This window comes from Amborella trichopoda, chromosome 11 (assembly GCF_054954075.1).
Source record: "Amborella trichopoda isolate Santa Cruz 75 chromosome 11, AtrichopodaSantaCruz75HAP2 v2.0, whole genome shotgun sequence".
NCBI classification, from domain to species: domain Eukaryota; kingdom Viridiplantae; phylum Streptophyta; class Magnoliopsida; order Amborellales; family Amborellaceae; genus Amborella; species Amborella trichopoda.
In genome coordinates, this window is record NC_142346.1 from 12,309,380 (window position 1) to 12,330,238 (window position 20,859).

At 34.2% G+C, this 20,859-nt stretch overlaps 1 protein-coding gene across 1 annotated transcript; it reads right to left on the bottom strand.

The window, feature by feature from the left end:
- Nucleotides 1-315: 315 nt before the first annotated feature.
- Nucleotides 316-16,851, bottom strand: DCP1 (decapping 1). Its single transcript, XM_006836015.4, has 8 exons — nucleotides 16,527-16,851; nucleotides 16,342-16,382; nucleotides 15,625-15,674; nucleotides 13,360-13,504; nucleotides 12,432-12,488; nucleotides 1,913-2,036; nucleotides 1,359-1,823; nucleotides 316-769 (listed from the first exon to the last, which is right to left on the bottom strand). The coding sequence occupies exons 1-8, from the start codon at nucleotides 16,683-16,685 to the stop codon at nucleotides 713-715; spliced, it is 1,098 nt and encodes a 365-aa protein (XP_006836078.1). The 5' UTR covers nucleotides 16,686-16,851; the 3' UTR covers nucleotides 316-712.
- Between the last annotated feature and the right edge of the window lie 4,008 nt (nucleotides 16,852-20,859).

The following is a 20,859-nucleotide window of genomic DNA, read 5'->3' on the forward strand; positions in this document are numbered from 1 at the left end:
TCAGAATTTATTTTTTATTTTTAAGCCTAATCAACATAATAAATACAGCCGCCCAATTTCACATCCAATAATCATCATAATTGTGACCTCGATGTATTCAATATAAATGGTCCATATATCCAATATAAATGGTCCATCTCATTGTATACTTTTCCTTCCATAAATTAACCCCTTTACCCTTTACCAAATTCCAAAACCACAGTTTCTGCCCTAAAAATCGCCCACATACTAGGGACAAAATGAAGATCCTGTTCACAACAACAAGAGGTACATAGCACAAATAGTTTTAGAGAAGTAAAAGAAGTGCACAAATAGTTTTAGAGAACTTAAAATACCATTATAGTACAAAAAGCGGGCTTTACCAACTTCCTAAATGAGCAGAGAACATAAGAGGGACAGAACCACTATAGCATTTTAATTGCTATACAAAACTGCATGTAGAGATCCAAATTCGAAGACATGGGAAATGTAATATAACGCAAATTTCTTCACATATACCCGCCTAAGGGAAACTGGTAAAAAGTATCATAAATAATAAACAACAGTATGTCCACTGAGTATCGACCACAACCAGAAGCATACATAATCACAACTGTGACAAACAAAAGCTCTATTCACATCCACAAATACCTGCACTCTATGAAACCCTGTAAGACATGCAAAAACTGGGAGGCTACACCAAGATCAGGAAGACTTTTCTAGTCCTCTCCCTTTATGAATAATGTGAGTTAATAATCTCCCGGTGCACCATGTCTATAAAGTGATCATTCTGCATAATAAGAGAGAGAATGAGAAGTTACCAGGTTTCTCATTTCTTTTTTTGAAAAGAAAAGCACGATTCGATGCATAATAATAGGCATGTTATATGAAGTATGATGTCCCATTGTCTCATATTTTTTGGCCTCGATCCATGACATGATTATCAACAAAATATCGATCACCAGTCTAAAAAACTGTCAGTAACCTCTGCGGGCAATTTTTGATTGAATCATGTGACCACACTTTTACTTCTTTTCACAATAAGTGGCCAAAATATCAATGGGAAATATCAAAGTGGAACTCCCCCTTACACGAAGTTCAATATGTTTTGAAATCTTAAGAAACTTGTCACTTTGGAATATTCAAGGTGTTTTCTCAACAGGAAATCAGAATGTCAGTTATACAATGAAAATTGAACATGAAGTCGCTAAGACAATCAAAATAAAAGTATCAGAGAAATCACGAGGATTCATCAATGGCTTTGATCCAAAAATAACTCTAGGCCCTTCAACAAAAGCAGGATTTCAGGAATATTTAGCGATCTTCAGAACTCTGATATGTCTCTCTTTCTCATATTGAAAAACAAGTGAAGAGCATACCTGTGAAAGTCTCACCAAAGCATCCCGAACTTTGTCTCTTGAAATAACCGGCCCATATGTTGGAGTTGGCGTGAGAGATGGAGGTGGGGCTGGAGGTGGGAAAGGCTGAAGCATTGGAGCTCCATATGGACGCTGTAGATTTACAGGAGGTTGCAAAGGAGGAGCAGTAGGGGTAGACGATGGAACAGGTGGCGGTGGCATAAGTGAAGAAGAAGAAGGAGGTGGCATGAAGAATGAAGATGGCTTCACAAGATTGGCTTGTCGATTATTGCTTGAATCACTAGTATCAAGGAGAGGAATCAGGGGGGATGGTGAGGGTTGGGGGGAAGGAGAAGGAACTGGCAGAACAGGGGCAGGTGCGGAAGCAGGACTTGGTGTATGGTTCGCTGTTGAGAGAGAGAGTGGTGGTTGAAAAGGTTGGCCTGGAATTCCAGCACTTGAAGGGTTTCCCATATTCATACTGGCCTGAAAAAATGAGAAGTAGAAAGAAGTTTCTCAAGGTTAACTGGAAACAGGGTTGTTAATACAGTAAGGAACATGATTAGAATACATACATTGAAGTAGTTAACGAAAGGGTCATCAGGAACATCTGCAGCACTGGATGTTGAAGATGACGAGGGTTCTAAAGGACCATCCATTACTGCTGAAGTTGGAACAGCTTCAAGTTCTTCAAACTCACTATTGAAAAGCAAATACAGGAAGGATGGGTAAATTTACTCCAACTGATTAGTTCATCACAGTTTCTAAGAAAGGTAACATCATGAAAGCAAATTATGTAAGCACCTGGCCAACCTAGTTCTCTTGTAGAAACCGACAGAGGACAACACAAACATTAATCCTAAAGAGACAAAGATCTTAATCGCACGTCATTTTCATTTTAATTACTTAAAGAAGAAAAATATGCAAATAAACGCACCACTTCAGAGAGAATATAAAAGAATATAGTCATATAAATGACCACAAACCTTTTCCATTGAAGCTCTCTTCTAGTCTGATTTAGTGACTAATAGTATATTTCCACTTCTTGGTGCACTTTCTGACAGAAACATTGGCTGTTATTATTACGTTATGCTTATGGTTAAGAGGTATATGAGACCTCTTAGTAATCTGTGATAGTGAGTCCTCTTAGTAATCTATGATAATGAGACCTCTTAATAATCTATGATAATGTGTCTCAATCTATTTAAGCATATGGTTGCATCATAGTTGAAATTCCACTGGCTTGGAACCTTATGATTCATTATCAATAAGCAATAGGTCACCTATTGCCTGAGGATAATAATACACCTTCGGAATTTTCACATTCATTTTAAAAAAACATATTTTGATCTCCTATGTCCTTTATGATGAACTTCAACTGACTTTTCAGCTTAAGAATACAAGTGGTATCATGTCCAGCCACCATGTTATCATCTAAACAAAACAGTAGAACCAAAATCACTTTATTCAATGTTTCACAAACAAGGAAAGATCAATTCTGAGAAACCTGGCATGCTGTAGAGCATGCATGAATCACCCAAACCATGTCCTAGAAGCCTATTCGAAGCATCTATAGCCTTCTATAGTTTGTGCACTAAATCCCGTTTGAGGGAGGAGAGCCAGAGGAAGGGCCACACATATGTCCTGTTGTCAGTCTCCTTGTGGAAATGCTTTCTTCAAATTAATTTGATGAAGTGCACAATCTTTTTGTGATGGATCTACTTATGGACTGATTACACACAAAAATCTGGGATGGACAAGAGATAAAACATAACTCCTCTAGCCAGTGAACCATGTATGTTGTAATTAATTTTGAAATCATTTTCCTCTTCTTGAAATCTTAATAATTTTTTAGAAAACCTCACTCTAATGCTTCCAGGATTGGCTTCATCAATCAAAACACCTAAAGTTTGCCACAGGCTTTTAAAACATTACTACATGAGCATACATGCATATAAGTGTGTGCCTCTACGAATGTTATACAAGAAAGCTCTCTGCAAGCTGAATGGTTTCATATAAGAGCAAAGTCGAAACTTCTTTATTTCATGTACACTTATATCTAGCGAGTCTCAGCCCTCTAGTAGAAAGGGTTGGCAGGCAGTAGGTCTAGCTGGAGCGCAAGGTAGGGATCTGATGGATGGAGGGAGAGCAAAGGAAAGGTCTAAGAGGACAAGGAGAAAGGAAGAGAGATGAGGAGTCTAGACGATCAGTTCCAAATTAATTTGCATCATCATGTAAATCTAATTAACAAGTCCAAAAATCTCAGAAGGATTTTGTCTAGACTAAAAAGTTGAGGATATTTTGGGAATGTTAAAATATGTAAGGCACGAGAGGAGCCTAAATCATGCAGTTCATATTAGTAATGCATATCATATCTCTAATTAAAACATGACAAGAGAAGGAAATGGAAGAGAGAGGAGCCTAAATAGGCATGCTTCTATTTAAATGCAGTACATATCTGTCATTTATATCAAAGTAACAAGCGACTCAATATCCTATTTGGGAAAAATATGTTGCTTTATTGAAGAAATTAGGGTTTTTCTGTTGAGTTGGTAGAGGTAATTTGTTTCGATAAGTAGGGGTTCTCTTTTTTTTTCCTTTTTGAAGCTGAGTAGGGATTCTTCTGGACAATGAAATGGACAAACATGTGCACATTTACACGCATATAAGAGATGATTACCACTGGGGCCTGTGGTATATATGTGCAAGGAAATAATTGCAACTGAGGCCCTTCCTAATGATCATTAACACCCTCCCCCCCTCCAAAAAGAAAAACAAATAAAAAGAAAAAAAAAGGAGAAACAGAAAAAAAAAAAATTTCCAACCCAACCCAAAAAATTTCCAACCCAACCCATGGACTCACAAAAACGTTAAATGCCAAAGCAACCTAGGCTTTCATGCTCAAAATTATTCCATACATCTCAGCTCCTTGTGTATTACCAAAAGAGAAAATAGAGACAGAGAGAGAGAGAGAGGAGGGGGAAAGGAGTTCACAAGACTTTTTGCTTTCTTTGAGAAATGTATTTGGATAACAAAGGTAATGCATTAGTGTCATTGCGTTATTACGTTCCATACCGAAGAGAAAGGGCGTATGGTGCCCTTTTTACATAGAATGCAAAACACCTGCTTTTTATTGGTGTTTTGCATGAATGCAAATGGAAGTGTGTGTTGGGAACCAATACCATTGACCACCAACCCATCTCATGCAAACGCTGCCAGAATCCATTCTGGAGGCCCTTCTTAAAAGCAAACACCCAAACCTATCCCATATTTTCAAAGCTACAAGAACAAGGACTCCTTAACTCAATATGTCTAAATTCCAGAAAGAAAATTCTTATTTTGGAAGCCAAACAACATGAAATTCTAAGCCGAATGCATTTCTCTGTCCTTAGAATATTCGCTGGAGCACTCCTAAACCTAACAAAGGATTTTCAAAATCTAAATTTATTTTAATTTAATACTCATGGCAGAAATAGATTGGTAGATGCAATTGTCAGATAGACATACTCGAGACTGTCTATATGTTTTTCTTTTTTCTTTTTTATTTTTATATTTTTTGGCTACATACAATATGTTTGTATGTTGCTTCGTCTTAATAAACATTAAAGACTACCTTATATCACCATCAGTCCATCACTATGGTCAACAGATTCTATAAATGTTTCAAGCCAAACAAAAGGGACGTTTATTTCATGCAAACCAAGAGAGGCACTTGCAATCACAAAGTGTTTATTCAATTAAGGGTATCGCAACAATGTCATGATTGTGATGCCCAGTCCACGAGATCTAGTTTGGATTCTTGGTTTGTTTGACCATTATTATTTTCTTTACTTGTAAGGTAAGGCCACATCTGGATTCTACCTCAAACCATGGTTTATAAGCATAATGGTTATTGGTTTGTTTGTAAAATTGAGGATGGATGCTTCACTTAAAAATAAGGGGCCAAACCAGTGTAGGAAAAATCGGGCAGTTCAAATTCTAACCGCCTAGTTAGACCCGGTTAGATCGGAACCAGCCAGTTATGATTTCGGCCGGTTTTCGTGAATTGGCCAAGTATTTTTAAAAAAATTCAGCATTATATAAAATCCCCCCGAAAAAAGGGATTTTGTTTGTAATGCATTTTTCAATGTTTTTTCATCATTTTGACAAAGATTAAAAAAAAATTTGGTCATTAATACTTATTTTTACCTTTTTCCATATTTTAAAATTTTTTCAAAAATACCCCTGAGCACAAATCGATTCTTTAAAATCCATTGCTTTCATTAATTTTCAACTTCATTTGGATGTGCTTCGTTTAATCATGCTTTAAATATACCTTTCATATTTTATTAGATTTTATTTTGCATTTTTAAAAAAAAAATTTGTTTACACTTTTTGATCATCTAGGACCAAGACACCCAAGCCCTCAACTCTCTAGAAAAAAAAAAAACAAAAAAAAAATTCCTACCTTTTCTTCATCTCCAAAACTCACTCATCATCAGCAAGGACCCAAGTCACCCAAAGCCCTCAACTCTCTCTCTCTCTCACTGAAACCACGGTCAGCCATGTACCTGAGAGAGTGAAAGGGGAGGGCAGAGAGAGAGGAACAGCCTGACAAGCACTAACCCTAGATTTTCAGCAAGAATGTAATTGTACATAACTTTTCCAGCTCCATACACGACCGCACATCAGAAGTTAACCCTATATTCCATTCTCATTCCTTATTTGCTACTTCTTCACCAAAAACCCCAGCTCCATTAATGGCTTCTTCAAGCTCAGCAGAGGCTCCACAAGCCTCTCATGTCTGCCAAATACATTGAATATCAGTGTGCATCCCCATAAATCCTATGGCACTCAGCTCACTTTCACGAGCAAGGTTATCCCAACTTCATATCAAGCTCATAGTCATGAGCACTGTCACACACTCTTTATACTCCTACTGGTATTGGAGAGTCCCTCTTGTATATGTGCTTCTCTTGCGAGCCAGAATGAGTTGAAGCTGAAGAAAAGTGGGTTAGATTTTGTGGACTCTCACCCATCGTTTGATTCACCAAGTAACACTGATGCATCTGGTTCACGCAGCAACAACAATTGAGAAGAGAACTCGGGTTTAGGGGTTTCATCTCTGAAGCAGATGCTCCAGGTCCGTAAGATCAGACAGTCTCCCTATTTGTCAATTTTCCCCATCTCTATCAGTTTTGCTATTTGCAAGAGAGACTTTCAGTTCTTCATTTCTCATGTCCCCCCTCAGCATCTTATCTCTTGCTTTGTCCATGTACCTCATTCCCTCCCTTTCTCTGCATTTATAAATTGTGAATTCTCTATTTGTAAGTGAGAGAGGCTTCCAATTCTCAATTTCACTCATTCCCTTTCACCCTTTCACCCTTTCTCTCTATCTCTCTGTTTATTTCACTACCCCCGCTTCTCTACATCTTCATATCACAATTTCATTATTTGCGCAAGAGGCATACTTTTAAAGTCTCCATATGCCTCATGCCCCTCCTCTCTTCACACTCTCACTCACCTATCTCGTGGCTATTTTCAAAGGAAATGGGAGTCACTTTTGTTGGGGGTGAGAAATTAGGGTTTTGGATGAAAGGATCATGGAGTTATGCAGGAGACTAAGGATTTGGGGGATGTGGCAGCCATACTACCACAAACATTGTTAATTGTGAAAATCCAACAAATGGCCATCCATGCTAAATCCAAATTCCTCTTCATTTGCAACCAAACAAGGGTTACCTACAATTTTAATCCTCCATATATATATATATATATATACATATATATATATATATATATATATATATATATATATATATATATATATATTATGAACATATGAGCCCAACGGCCCAGATTGAATATGAACCGATCTGACGATCACGACCTCATTTCGTCTTTGAATTTTAATTTTTTTTTCTACAAATCCATATCACTTAAAATTTTAGGCATGTGTTCTTCTCATCAAGGTGCACCTAATAAAAATATATAAAAAAAGTATTCGCAGAAAATAAAATGACCAAAATACCCCCGAAATTTCGGGGGTATTTTGATCAATTTATTTCACGTAAAATTTTTTTTTTGATATTTTTCGAAGATTCAACTATTTTTGATGAACGCACTCCTAAAATTTCAAGTGATTTGGATTTGTAGAAAAACAAATTAAAATTCAAGCACTACAGGACATCCGTGATCGTCAGATCGGCCCAGATTGTTGGGCTCATATGTTCATATGAACTAGTGGGCTAATCCCAGATTTTTCTATATATATATATATATATATATATATATATACATGCAACATAGTTACCCGAATCTCTCACCTAAGGTCGCGATTCCGATTCAGAACCTCCACTCAACAATTCTGAAAAGGAATATTCACGGGACATGTTTCCGTGAAGTCTGGAATCTCAATTCCTTATTTTAGAAATCTCGATCGAACACTTGTAGAATCTTGTTTCCAATCTTTACTGATTTTCGATTCCGCAATTGGTGAATCTCGATTCTACACTTATTGAAACTGGTTTCCACATGTAATAGTACTCGATTCAATAGCTTTCGAAACTAGATTCCTGAACAACAGCGTTTCATAGATGCAAGAAAGAACGAACTAATCAAACATCGAATCTCGTTTCCACTCTCATAGAAGTTCGATCTTTTTTTTTTTTTAATAATCGTAATACAACAAAATCAAATACTAATATTCTAAGTCCATAAATATGTGACCTATAGACTGGTTGAAATATTTATGGATTTTGATTTGAGTTATTTGGAAACCAAAACTGGACACAATTATGTTCCATAGTTCGTGTGTGCTCCGAACAACAAACTGATGAACGCATTGCCGAAGTTTTGGTTCCATAAATCAGCATCCAAATGCAAAAGTCTAGAGTTAAGTTCTTAACAAGTTTCATTCCAATGTCAAACTAAAAGGTGCAGTCCTCTTTTTCAGTATGAACTAACTAATAGAAACCAAAGTGGTGGTCCAAGTTCTCCACTTAATTCTTTAAGTATGCATTGTATTAATCCAATAAGTAATCTCCTACTAACTTTTACATCTGTCATTATCTATCCATGTGTCCGTTTGATGCTTAATTATAAAGGGGGTTACAAATCTCAATTTCCAAATGAATCAAAACATGAATCCAAGTTGCTATAAAATTTCAATTCCAATATGGGTTGAATCTCGATTCCAAACTAGTATGAATCTCAATTCGAAATGCCTAGGAATCTCAATTCCAAAGATGTTAGAATCTTAATTCTATAAATGAAGGAATCTGGATTCCATATTGATCGATTCCAAATAGGTCGTAAACTTAATTCCATAAAGCTAGGAATCTAGATTCCATCTACATAGGTGGCATAGACTAAGTAGCTTGGAGCCAGGGTTTAGGAAAGAACAAGATAAGGAAGATCCAAACTTAGAGAGAGAGATGCAAAAACCAAAAGATAAAAAGAGGAGCACAGGTTGATCTAGGGTTGTGAATAAAGTCCATAACAAGATGCTTCCATATGTTTGAGGATATCCCTCATATAAGAACTTTAGACAACTATTAATCCTAGCCATTCAACTAATATAGTCATGGTCATTCATTATAAAAGACTTTACGTGAATAAAAAGACAAAAGGACTCTAGAAATTACTACTTCTGCCCCTAAATAAATAAAATGACTCAAAAAATAAATAAAAGAAAAGACATACAAGTATAAATTCATTGACTATTTTGCCCTCCTACGGTTCCTCTTATAAAGTTTAAGCTTGGCCCTCTTATCTAGATACTCAAGAGCAATAGTCTAGGTTGCATTAGTAGGGATCTCAATTCCATTTTGGTCTCATCTAGATTCCTATAAAATAAGAATCTCGTTTCTAATGATTCCTCTTGTATGGAAGTCAATTCCAAAAACAAGAATCTTCTAGCCACCCATGATTCTGATTCCTAAAACGATTTGGATTTAGAATCATTTCCAACAACTATTATATATGCCACTTATAGTGAACAAAGTTCTCAATTCAGGCCTAAGTCTCGGCCCTGGCCCGAGCTAAGTAACTCGGCCAAGTCTGAGTGGACTCAGTCAATACTGAGTCCTGTACAAGACGAAAGAACCCCAAAAACTCAAAAAAGAAAATGAGAACATATGTTAAAAAAAATAAAAAATCAGCAAAAAGTAAAATAAGTAATACAAACGATTAGAAGTTCAAAAGGTATATAAAAGATGGATTATTGAAAATTTTAATTTATATGTTGAAATATTCAAAAAATTAAAAAAAAGGAAAACAACAAATTCGAGTATGTAATAAGAAAAGTTCCCAAATCACTATGAAAACCACATAAATCATATCAAAATGTATTTATAAATCATTTTCAATAAAAAAAAAGTACTTATAAATCATATCTTCAAAATTTTTAATTAAATTTTGGACTTCTTAACAATTTCAAACCATAGTTGTCAGAATCTGCCAACCTTGGTGGCGATCCCGCTTCAGAATCTCGCACAAGTACACCCTAGGATAGGGATCTTCAAGAGATCTCAATTTTTAAATTTTGGAATCTTGATCTCCACTATTAGAGATCTTGATTCTGACTATTAAGGATCTCAACTCCCACCTTAGGGACCAAGATAACAACTAGACTATAGATTTTCTTTATTTATAGCCAACTAGCAACACAACTATACTTTTAATAATAGTTTCATTGCCTGCTCCCTATAAATATAAAGATCCCCAAAAGAGTATACACCATACACTCCTTCAAGGATGGGAGCAAGAACCCCAAGAAATCGGCATCAATATCCTAAAAGGTCGGGATCAAGATCCTCAAGAGGTTGGGTTCTCGATCTGATGGAGGAAAAATTATTCTTATTTTTTATTTTATTCAATTTCAAAGGATGTATATTTTTTAAGGTTTATCTTTAGGGTTTTTAAGTTTTTTTAGAGTTTCTAATTGTTTTTTTTATATTTTTATTTATTGTTCATGTTATTATTCACACGTTACCATTGCGGATTACTGTTCACAAGGGTATTCCTGAAATTTTAGTATTGTTTTGGCGTATTTCAGAGTCTTAAATGTTTACTTGGATCTCAAGTCAATTTTACGGTTTCATAAGCTAATAAAAGGTCGGATGTCACATTTTAGGAGGACGATGTTATTGGAATAAATTTTATTTTATAAAAGAGGGAAGCTTCTCTTAGCTTGATTTATAGTCATGATCTTTCTCCATTATTGGAGATTTTACTTGTTTAAGGTTAAGGAAAGGGGTGGATTTCAATTCTCACTTTCCTTTCCTGCATCATGATTCCTTGACATTCGGGGATATAGACCCCTGACATGTGCATTGTGTGGACAATGCTCCTAGCCATAGGGATATCTAGCATTTCTTGATCCCCCTCTTCCCATCCCAACAACTATGTTTTAAACAAGGGCAAGCTGGCCCCTGGAACTCACCTCATAAGGTACTCAGCTGAGTCTCAAAACACTTATAGTGACAATCACACACCTTGAAGGTTGAATCGGACATAATCACCAACGGAAAAAGAAAGAGTTCCTAATCCATAAAGATTGCTTTGTTCTTGTTTACCAATTCTAATCATTCACCAAACGAAGGCTAAGAGCAACTAGCTCACCTCAACCCTAGATCATTTTTACCTTTCCTACAACTATCTAGCCTCAATTTTCTCTTTTGCATGAGGAAGCTGACCAGGACCATACTGCTGTAACCCTCACAAGTTGACAACTAAGAACCTTAATAAAAATTAGTTATTAAATAATAAAAATAAGATCCCATCAACGAACTTTTATTTAATCACAACCTTTAATTGCTAATAAAAATGTAGTTGTCATTGAAGAAATTCCTGAAGCAATAACATTGTACTTGTCTTAACAGAAGGCATTGTTTAAAGCACATGTATAGATAGTACGTTAATTCATAAACACGACTAACTAAAGCAAGTGAGATGCATTTCAACAAACACACCTCAAATAAGAAATAGACTCTAAACCTCAGAATGCCTCGCTCTGATGCACTTAACACTAGACACCAGTGAACTGTAAATGAGACAACTCTGTCATCTCTTATTTCAAAACTAGTAATGCAAAAAGAAAATACCTAACTGCTTAATAATGGAACAGTGTAACACAAGGGACATGATTTTTATAGTTTTTAACTTTCAGAAACCCCTTCCAAATTCTTCTATTCACTACCTTTCTCCTTTTCCAACAGTAATTATTAAACTAAAAATATTCTCTCTTGGGCAACAGGGACGACACCACCACCATGACACCTAACCTCAATTTTTGATGAAATTTCTCACATTTGCAGGGATACACACGTCTCTTGGAAGCATATCTAGAGGACGTCCAACGAGCTCGCAGATCTCATGGTGAAAGAGGGAGCTAGAATCCAAGTAGCAGAACACTCCCGGTCCTATCCAACGAGCTCTCAGATCTCGTGGGGAAAGAGGGAGCTAGAATCCAAGTAGAAGAACACGCCCGGTCCTAATCCTTTTTTGTTCTGGACAACAGGCACACAAGAAGACTTTTTTGTGTTCGGGCAAATCTATCAGCCCTGGTTTATTTTTTGAAAAATTCTTGTAAATCTTTGTAATCGGTCGGGTCCTATAAGCCCATTTTTTTGTAAATGGCTGGTTGACGCATTTTTTTACTAAGAGACACGCCATGAGGGTGCTCTCGGATCATCTTATCTCTGTAATCTATCACTTCTCAGTAATACAAAGTTAACTTTCTCAAAAAAAATTATTAAACTAAAAATGCAAAATAATTTTGTCTCACCAAACAAAAAAAAAAGGGCACATGAATAATATACCATAGATATATGTGCCATATATGCTATACCAAATACATCATGTCCCACAAAAAACAAATATTCATCAGTGCTTCACAAGAAAAGAATCAAAACCACATCAAGTTCATTAACAATGCAAAATTGACAAGCATTCCAGCTAAGACACAAAAGTTCTTAAGAAGTCAAGAAAACAAATAATAATGATCAACAAGTTCCATGATGGAAACTACATATGCCAGAAGTAAAAACAGGTAGGGACGAACCAGATACATGATTGATGCCCTCGCGGTAATATAGGGAACACAATTTTTACCTTTTAGATGTTGAAACCTTAGGTTTTGGGGGCACCTTGGAGAAAGCATTGAGTATCCTAAAAACATTAAACGACAAACATGGAGTGAGAAATCTATCATGGAAAAAAAATTAATTTGCATAGGAAAGATGACCTCATCCAAAACCAATAGAATTAGCCTTCGACAAAAGACATTATCCATTATATAATCAAATATGCATTTTCATAGTTCAAATATCCAGTGCAACTTGAAATTATGATAAAATCAAGTAACATTGAGACTTCGCAAATTTCTGCAGTATCAATTCATAATCACCTTCCATATAAAAATTATATCATGAAAATGCAAATATGTCGGATGCATAAGGGTTTATATAACAGAAATACAATATTAAACAAAGTACACAATACTTTCCTTACAACAAGGGTAATACTGGTCCATGAAATTTATATGCAGTTCTTTTTTTCATAGATTTATATACCTTCCTTGGCATATAATAGCATAAAGACGGCTTATAAATTTAACAGCATCAGGACAGCATATAATAGCAAATTTACTTGCTATCCTTATGGTATTTGAATCCATTTATCACTTTCAGAGTCAACTTCAAACAAACTATAAATTCCTCCATCTAAAACGATGACGTTACGGCACCACAGGAAAAGTAAAACCACTCTAACATGCCTGCAGATCAGTATTGTCAAGGCTCTTTCCTTGCTAAATATAGGACCCAGCCTTTAGCTATTAACGTCCAATTCTTCATGTTTCCTAAACAATTCATGATACTACTAGGTGCTTCTAATAAATAGTTCCAAGTGTGGATAATGCACAATTTACTCAATTGAAGTATATTCTTCTATCCCTATGACGCCAAATAACAACTAAGATGCTCCAAGTTATTAATGTAATGATACAGTCAACACAATAAAGTCTATATAACATCTTTACCTGCTAAAAAGATTTGCAACCTCTTCACATTCACGGGGATTGTAAAACCAAATACCATTGACTTCTTGGGCTGCATTCCTGTATAACAAGTAAGGCACTTGTACTTCATACTCAAAGTCACCCAGGAGATTCTCTACCAAATTATCTGCTTGAACAACCAAGCAAGTAAAAGCAACGCATGAGCAGATATGCAAATTTTATAATAATAGAAAAATAGATAAGAGAATACAGTAAAATTTATAGTGCCTATGTAGAACACCTCAATAAAGAAGAGAGAGAATATAGAAACTAAAAGGGCACCTCATATGCCAACATAAGATTCTGAAAGTACTAATTCCAATATAAAGTTCTACACGTAACAAAGAATCTAAAATTGGCAATGACGAATTGTATTGCACCACATAAGCATTCATTTAAACTTCAAAATGGTATGGAATCATAAATAACCGTCACATATCCACTGCTAATATGCACAAAAAGAACAAGTAATAATCAATACATAAGAGAAATATGTGTACAGACATTACAGAAACTCGCTTTCAGTGGCAGAGAAATACCTAAATCCATGTTAATCAAGTACTCCTCAATCCATTCCCCACCAAATTTAACTTCCTTCATACATGCCCAAAGTCAAAATGCAAAATTGCATTACAGATCCTTAATTTATTCAAAGCCTCTTTCGAACCCTTTTGGAGTCAGGGAACTTTCTTTTAACCATATTATTGTGAGAGTCACCTTCAATAAATCAACTGGCCATTAAACTCATTGACCAACATCCACAATCTTTCAAGGGTGCATTGCTTCAGCCCAAGCCACATGAACCATCCCAAAGGTACAGCAAACTGCCTAAGCACCACTTTTTTTTTTCTTGGGGGGGTTTGGGGGGGGTAGGGGGGTTTACTCCGCCCATGGTTCCATTCTCTAAACCATTGCAGATGTCATTTTGGGAGCTCATCAATGAGCACATTCTACACCTTCGTCAGGTTCTTTTTCTATTGACATTCTTTTATTCCACAGTGTCAATTCACATCCTTCCTATTCCTTCATTTGAAATTCTTTCTGTGCTTTCTCCTTTTCTCTATTTTTGTTCTCTCTCTTTTAAAAATTTTGCACTTTCCTCTTTCATATTTTTCAAATTATTTTATTCATATTCTTTCCATCTTTGTACATCACAATCTCAATGTATTCACTAGTGTAATGGCCAACAAACACAATTCATTGATTCTCAAAATATCATCCTAAGTTTCTTAAACTCTTCACTGTTATGAACAGTGCTTATCTCATTTCTGAAATATTACAAATAAACAATGCATACAATCTTTAATTTGGGCAATCAATGATAGGAATTATATCATGCCATGCTCATTGAGCACATATTTCAGCTGAACGTGAAAAAGCTCAAGTATAAGACTGATTTTTTATCACGCTTAGGCATACTTCCTCCATATGTATCACGCAAGCTTTTAAAACTTGGTTGAGTCAACATGGACTCCGTCAAGTTACTCAGACTCAGTATCTTGCCAAGCTAAGTCTTGGGTACAAACTCAAGAATATAAAAAAATAATTACAAAAGTTACATATTTTTACCATATCAATGTATAAACATCCTTACATATAATTTCTCAAAAAAACAAATCTCAAAAAAGAAATTCTTACATATAACTTGATGTTTTTTATGCTGATTTGTAAGTTTTTTCTTATCATATGCTCTATTTTTCTATTTTGCCCTTTTTCTAGATTTTACAGAATTATTTACGTCTATAAATCAATTTTTTTCCAAATTCCATCTTTTGTATATTTTTTCCATCCTTTTTAATATTTGAATGTTGTTTATTGTTTGTTATGTTCTTACTATTTTTTATTTGAAAAATTGTAATTTTTTTCAAAATTTTAGCCTTTTTTGGGCTTGTGCATAATTCCGGCGAGTCCACTCATACTAGCCCGAGTTACTCAGCTCGGGTAGGGAACAAGTCCTGAGCCCGAGCCGAGTTTTTTTATCATTGTTAACGTGCCAATGACATATAAGCATTGAAAGTTCCAATTCAATATATGATAATCAAGTGACATGATTCCTGAAATGGTCAAGGACAGAAAACTTGACAAATTACATCCCAGAGATGGACTTCCATATAAGTGCATTGAGCATGATAAAAAGCATAATTAATCAATCAAACATGGTGTGACATGAAAAATAATTTCTTGAGAAGCCCATCATAAATATCTTTACAGATGGATAATAAAGTTTTGAAAACAAAACATCTGTACCAGTGTTGCGACGGTTCATAACAATAAATTGGAAGCGAGGTTGTTTGTTCCTGCAACATTTCCACAAACATTTGTACCATCAATGATCATCTTATAGGGAAACAAAACAAAAACTCCCAAAACAAGCATACAGTATTATATTTCCTATAGAAAACATAGAATATAACCAGTTGCAAACAATGTGTACAATCTCGAAATGACATGTTTATTTCATATAACCAATTGCCTCACCAAATCATAGCACTAGGTCGATCTTCTTAAAATAATTTTTGGCTTGAAGGGGATTCTCAGATTAAAGAACATGAAAAAAAGAAATTTTCTTGACCAATAAACCACAGAAAATAAAATTCACACCGAGGATTACATTTCAAACAGAATATATGAATAAATCCTCACATTCCCAGTAAAATAACTTATTTACACTTTTCTAATGCAAAAACTTAGGAAAATCATGCGTACGGGGGAAATGTTTGAAAAAGACATCGCTAACAGTATAAAGAAAAAACTAGATACTAAGCACAAAACATATACAGATGCTTAATGAATGAAACCAAATAATTAAAATATACGAATAGAAGAGGATACCCCATTTATTCTAGCAAAATCAAATGTAATGTACAAAAAGAAATTTGGAAATAGAAAAAGCAAATCATCCAGAGAGAGAAACCCGAAAATAACACATAAAAAAAAAAGGACAAAACCGTTGATTACACATACCTCTTAACCACGAAGAGAGACCCCTCAACATCTTTACGGCTCTGTAAAGACCAAAGAAACCAACAACCAAAACAAGATCAAGCACGAACAAATCAACCAAAACCTCAATAAAAACAAATCAAAAGAGAGCTAAAAAGAGAGAAATGATAATAAGATAAGAAAACGGAAAGTTCTTTGAAACAAACCCATTGGTTGAGCTCGATGTTGAACTCATAGAAGGTGACATGAGCCGCAGTGATAAGGATTTCTTCAACAAACGGATCAATCCTTTGCAGCACCGTAAGGTTAAGGACCTTAGTGCTCTGCTGGTCCAGATTGGGCATAAGCTTCCCGTTCTGAGACATCTGAAACCCTGGTTCGAGAAGATAGAGAACAGATCAAGGGTTTCTTCAAGAGAGATAGAAATGGGTAGATAGAGAGAGAAAGTCGAAGAGAGAGAGTATCAGTAGGGGGGTAAGGTTGAAGAAACCATGACAGATGGATTTCGCCCTCACTCTAAAGGGATCCACCGCCTGTACTGTTGGCTAAAATAAATCTATGAATAAACGGCCTTTTTGAGCTTTTTATATTTGGGGAAAGTTTATATAGAGCCGAGGCTCTAAACAATCAAATTAGAGTCTATCTCAAAAATTTGAAAAGAGGTTGTTTTGATGCCCAAATATTCTCAAATTGATCATCTCAACATCAAGATGGAGCCAGGAGAAACAAAAAAAATTTCAAGTTTTAGAAATATAACATCTTATAACGCATTGTTGGACCATCAATTTTCAAGGTTTTGAAGTTTTTATAGATTTGTTTGGTCTACTTTATTTTTGAAGTTTTAAATTTTATAATTAAAAATAAATATATATATTATACTATCATAAAAATTTCCAATATTCAACCATATTTGTGAACGCTATTTGAAGGTGTGTCTTACTTTGATCATTTAGAGCCTCGGCTCTATACAAACTGCACCCTTTATACTTTCGGGGAGAGATAAATGGTGCATGAATCATAGCTATTTTTGTAAATTTGGTGTGGAAAAGGACCAAGATAACCTCTTTTCTTTATTTTCTACGTATCCTTTACCATCAATTTTGAGGTAAAATTTTGATATAGTTTTTTACTTTAAAATTTTAATATACTTTCTCTACTTAAAACTCACAATTTAAAAGTGTCACTTTAAAAATTTTGAGATAGTTTTTCTCTCTAAAATTTTAATACACTTTCTCTCTATAAAATTTAAATTTTGAAATAGTTTTTAGAGAGTCTATCTAAAATTCATAATTTGGAAGAGTCCTCTAAAAATTTTGAGATAGTTTCTCTCTTTAAAATTTGATAAGGCTTTCTCTCTAAAATTTTGATACACTTTCTCTCTGTAAAATTTGAGATAATTTTTTTCTCTAAAAAATTTGAGATAGTTTCTCTATCTAAAAAATTTTCAAGTAATTTCCCAGTCTAAAATATGATATAGTTTCTCTCTCTAAAGTTTTAAGATAATAGATTATATTATTAAGAAGCCTGCATTTCTATATATATGAGCTTGGCCGTCTAGAAACTAGGTCCTTTTATATTTGTCATGTACCAAACATGCATAATGTAATTTTCAGATGAAAATATTTTCATGCAAATATTTTCATATCTACCAAACATACGTTAAGCTTTGGGGCAAGGGTTCAACAAGTGGAATCCACAAGCCTTAAAAATTTAAAAAAAATGGTGTTTGGTGTAGAAATGAAATCGTAAAAAAGTTAGTTGATTTTTAATATTTAATTTCTATAGAATTTTAATATCCTTACTATTGAGCAAGTTAAACAGTAGATTTAGTAATATCCAAGGTGTTAAAAATTCATGCCTCAAAATCCATGTACCCAAATGGGCCATTAATATCCAAAACAATCATTTTTTAAAGAAAATAAGTGTTCATTCAATCAGCTCTGATCAAGGCTCATTCTTTAAGTGCTGCGCCGCAAGGCCCTAGTGGTTGGTAAGTTGGTTTTTTTTTTTTTTTTTTTTTTTTTTTTTTTTTTTCACTCTTATATTATTTTTTATAGTTTTCATTATTTTTTGCTTCCTTTTATTATTCTAAATTTTCTCTTAACGTTGATGATGTTAATGCGTTGGCGCTACTGACAACTCGTAGAGGGTTTGATCTCTTGGCGAGATCGGATCACTCGGCTGCAGACAATAATACGCAACACTAATTTTTATAACTATTTTGAAATATTAAAAAGAGGAGACATAGTCATAAACGTAATTTAAATAATTTAAAAAAACTTCAAATAAACTCGTCATAATTTTGAGAGCATAAAATTTATAAGCCTGAAATTAAGAACATGAAAAGAAAGTGTCCAATAAGCTTGTATGAAATATTTACAATTTTTAAATATAAAAAGAAAACATGGAGAATATAATCTTAAGAAGAATGAAGGTGCATAGATGATTCAGAATTTATAAGTAAAAAGAAAATAACGACATTAACTCAAGGAAAATAAAGGGGTTTTTTATTCTAAATAATTATTAATGAATAGGAAATATTCTACATAATTTATCAAAAACCAAGTTGTCCACAAAACAATTTTTTTTTACTTATTTCTTTCAATAAGAAATGAATTAACAGAAATTCATGCCACAGATAAATAAAATTAAAAAGTTAAAAATAGATTTATATGAAGGAAAAAATTTATATAAGGTTGCAACCTTAAAATGCAAAAATCCATCATAAAATGTTATTTTGATATTGGAAAACCATCTAATTGATCATCTCGACATCAAGATGTATGAATATTAAAAAAAAAAAAAAAATCTCCTAAAAATAGTGAATCGTACGACGTGTTATATGGACTATCCATTTTCAAAATTTTAATGTGTTTATAGATCTACTTGTTTTGAACTATTTTTGAAGTTTAAATTTTTATTATTAGAGATGGAAATAGACTCTCCAGCCATCCTAAAAAATTTTAACACCAAAATTACATTTGTAATAAAATTTGGAGGTGCGCCTTAATTTGATTGTTTAAGGTTGCAACTTTATACCAACCACACCCTTATATGAAAGATAAGGAATTCAAACAGTATAAACAAAGATTATAAAAAAAGCTCGTAAGATATTCAATTCTCTAATGCTTATGTCAAATGCTATTGTAATCACATTATAAATTAAAAGGAGGAAAATTTATATTTTTTTAATAATCTATCTACAAAAAGAATCCAAGTAATTACCATATCAAAGTGATCAATTAATACACAATAGAAGTATATAAAATAATATGAATCTTAGTTTAAAATAGAAGTAAATAACTACATAATTATCAAAAACCTACTATGTATCAAAACAATATTCAATATAAGAGGGAAATACAGTGAAAAACATGGAAAGAGAAAATTGAAAGTTGGCCCACTTTCTCTCACTCATTCTACACTATATCACAAGATAAAGTAATGATAATAACATTACATTTATCATCAAGCACCTATTAATATATGAAAGAAAATATTACAAGAACACATAAAGGAAGAGTGAATCCCTTTCAGCCCTCAGACCAAATTGAAAAAGGAAAACAAGAAAACTAGGGACCTTTATTTTGTTCATCAACATTATAACAAAATAATAATAATAATAATAACACCAACAACAATATTATAACACCTACTAACAAATGAGCAAAAATGTTTCAAGAACATGTGAAGGAAGGGTGAATACCTTTCAAAGCCCTCTAATCAATTTACAATTGGGGAAAGAGCTGTATATTGAAAATAAAATAAAATACCTAGAGAAACTAAATAGACTACTTATCTCTCTCCATCCCTTGTGCTCTCTCTCGCTCTATGTGACCATCTCCCTCTCTAAAATAAATCAATTAAATCATGGAGAATTTAATTATCTCTTAGAATGTTTCTATCTATATCCTAATCTCTTTTTATATTTTCATATCCATGCTCTCTTTCTCCCTTGTTTCATCTCCGTGCAACGCTCTCTCCCAATATTATATCATGTTACTATGTTACGATAATTATAAACATAAAACCTAGATCTTGTGAAACCAAACTATTTCCTAAATGTCTCTATGCATATTCTAATATTCCCCTCATCAGCTCCCAATAAACCTACTATTGACATTAGCTGGGACATAGAGGATGAAGTGGCCTTGAGAACTAACAGAAATACCTTAGTATGGACCTCACTATTTCTTGCTCTAGCTTCTTTTATCATTCTCCCAAGTTTGAGTAGGATTTCATCATAGACTCCACCAGGTCTCTTGAGACGGCAGGAACAATGATCAAAGCCCTTTCAGGGCCACCTGCATCTCAAAGGCCTCAGCTTCTTTTAGCCCGAGAGTAGCATCTTCAACGAATGGAGGAGGTGGGAGAATTTCAGTTTCATTTGGAAGCATCGCAGCATCGGTTTGATCTAGCTCATGAATGTTAGTTGCAACCAGCAAATGAGCAATAGGAAGGATGCCGATATTGACATCTGACTATGCCTCAACATCAAGAATTGCAAGCATAGGCTAAGGAGCGTCATTCAAAGCTTGA

Excerpts from the sequence above, each read along its gene's own strand:
- DCP1 (XM_006836015.4), bottom strand. The coding sequence starts at position 16,685 with ATGTCTCAGAACGGGAAGCTTATGCCCAATCTGGACCAGCAGAGCACT. Across the intron at positions 16,383-16,526 it reads ACATCGAGCTCAACCAATGG|AGCCGTAAAGATGTTGAGGG; the intron begins GTTTGTTTCAAA and ends TGGTCTTTACAG. Across the intron at positions 2,037-12,431 it reads AAGGTTTCAACATCTAAAAG|TGAGTTTGAAGAACTTGAAG; the intron begins GTAAAAATTGTG and ends GCTTTTCAATAG.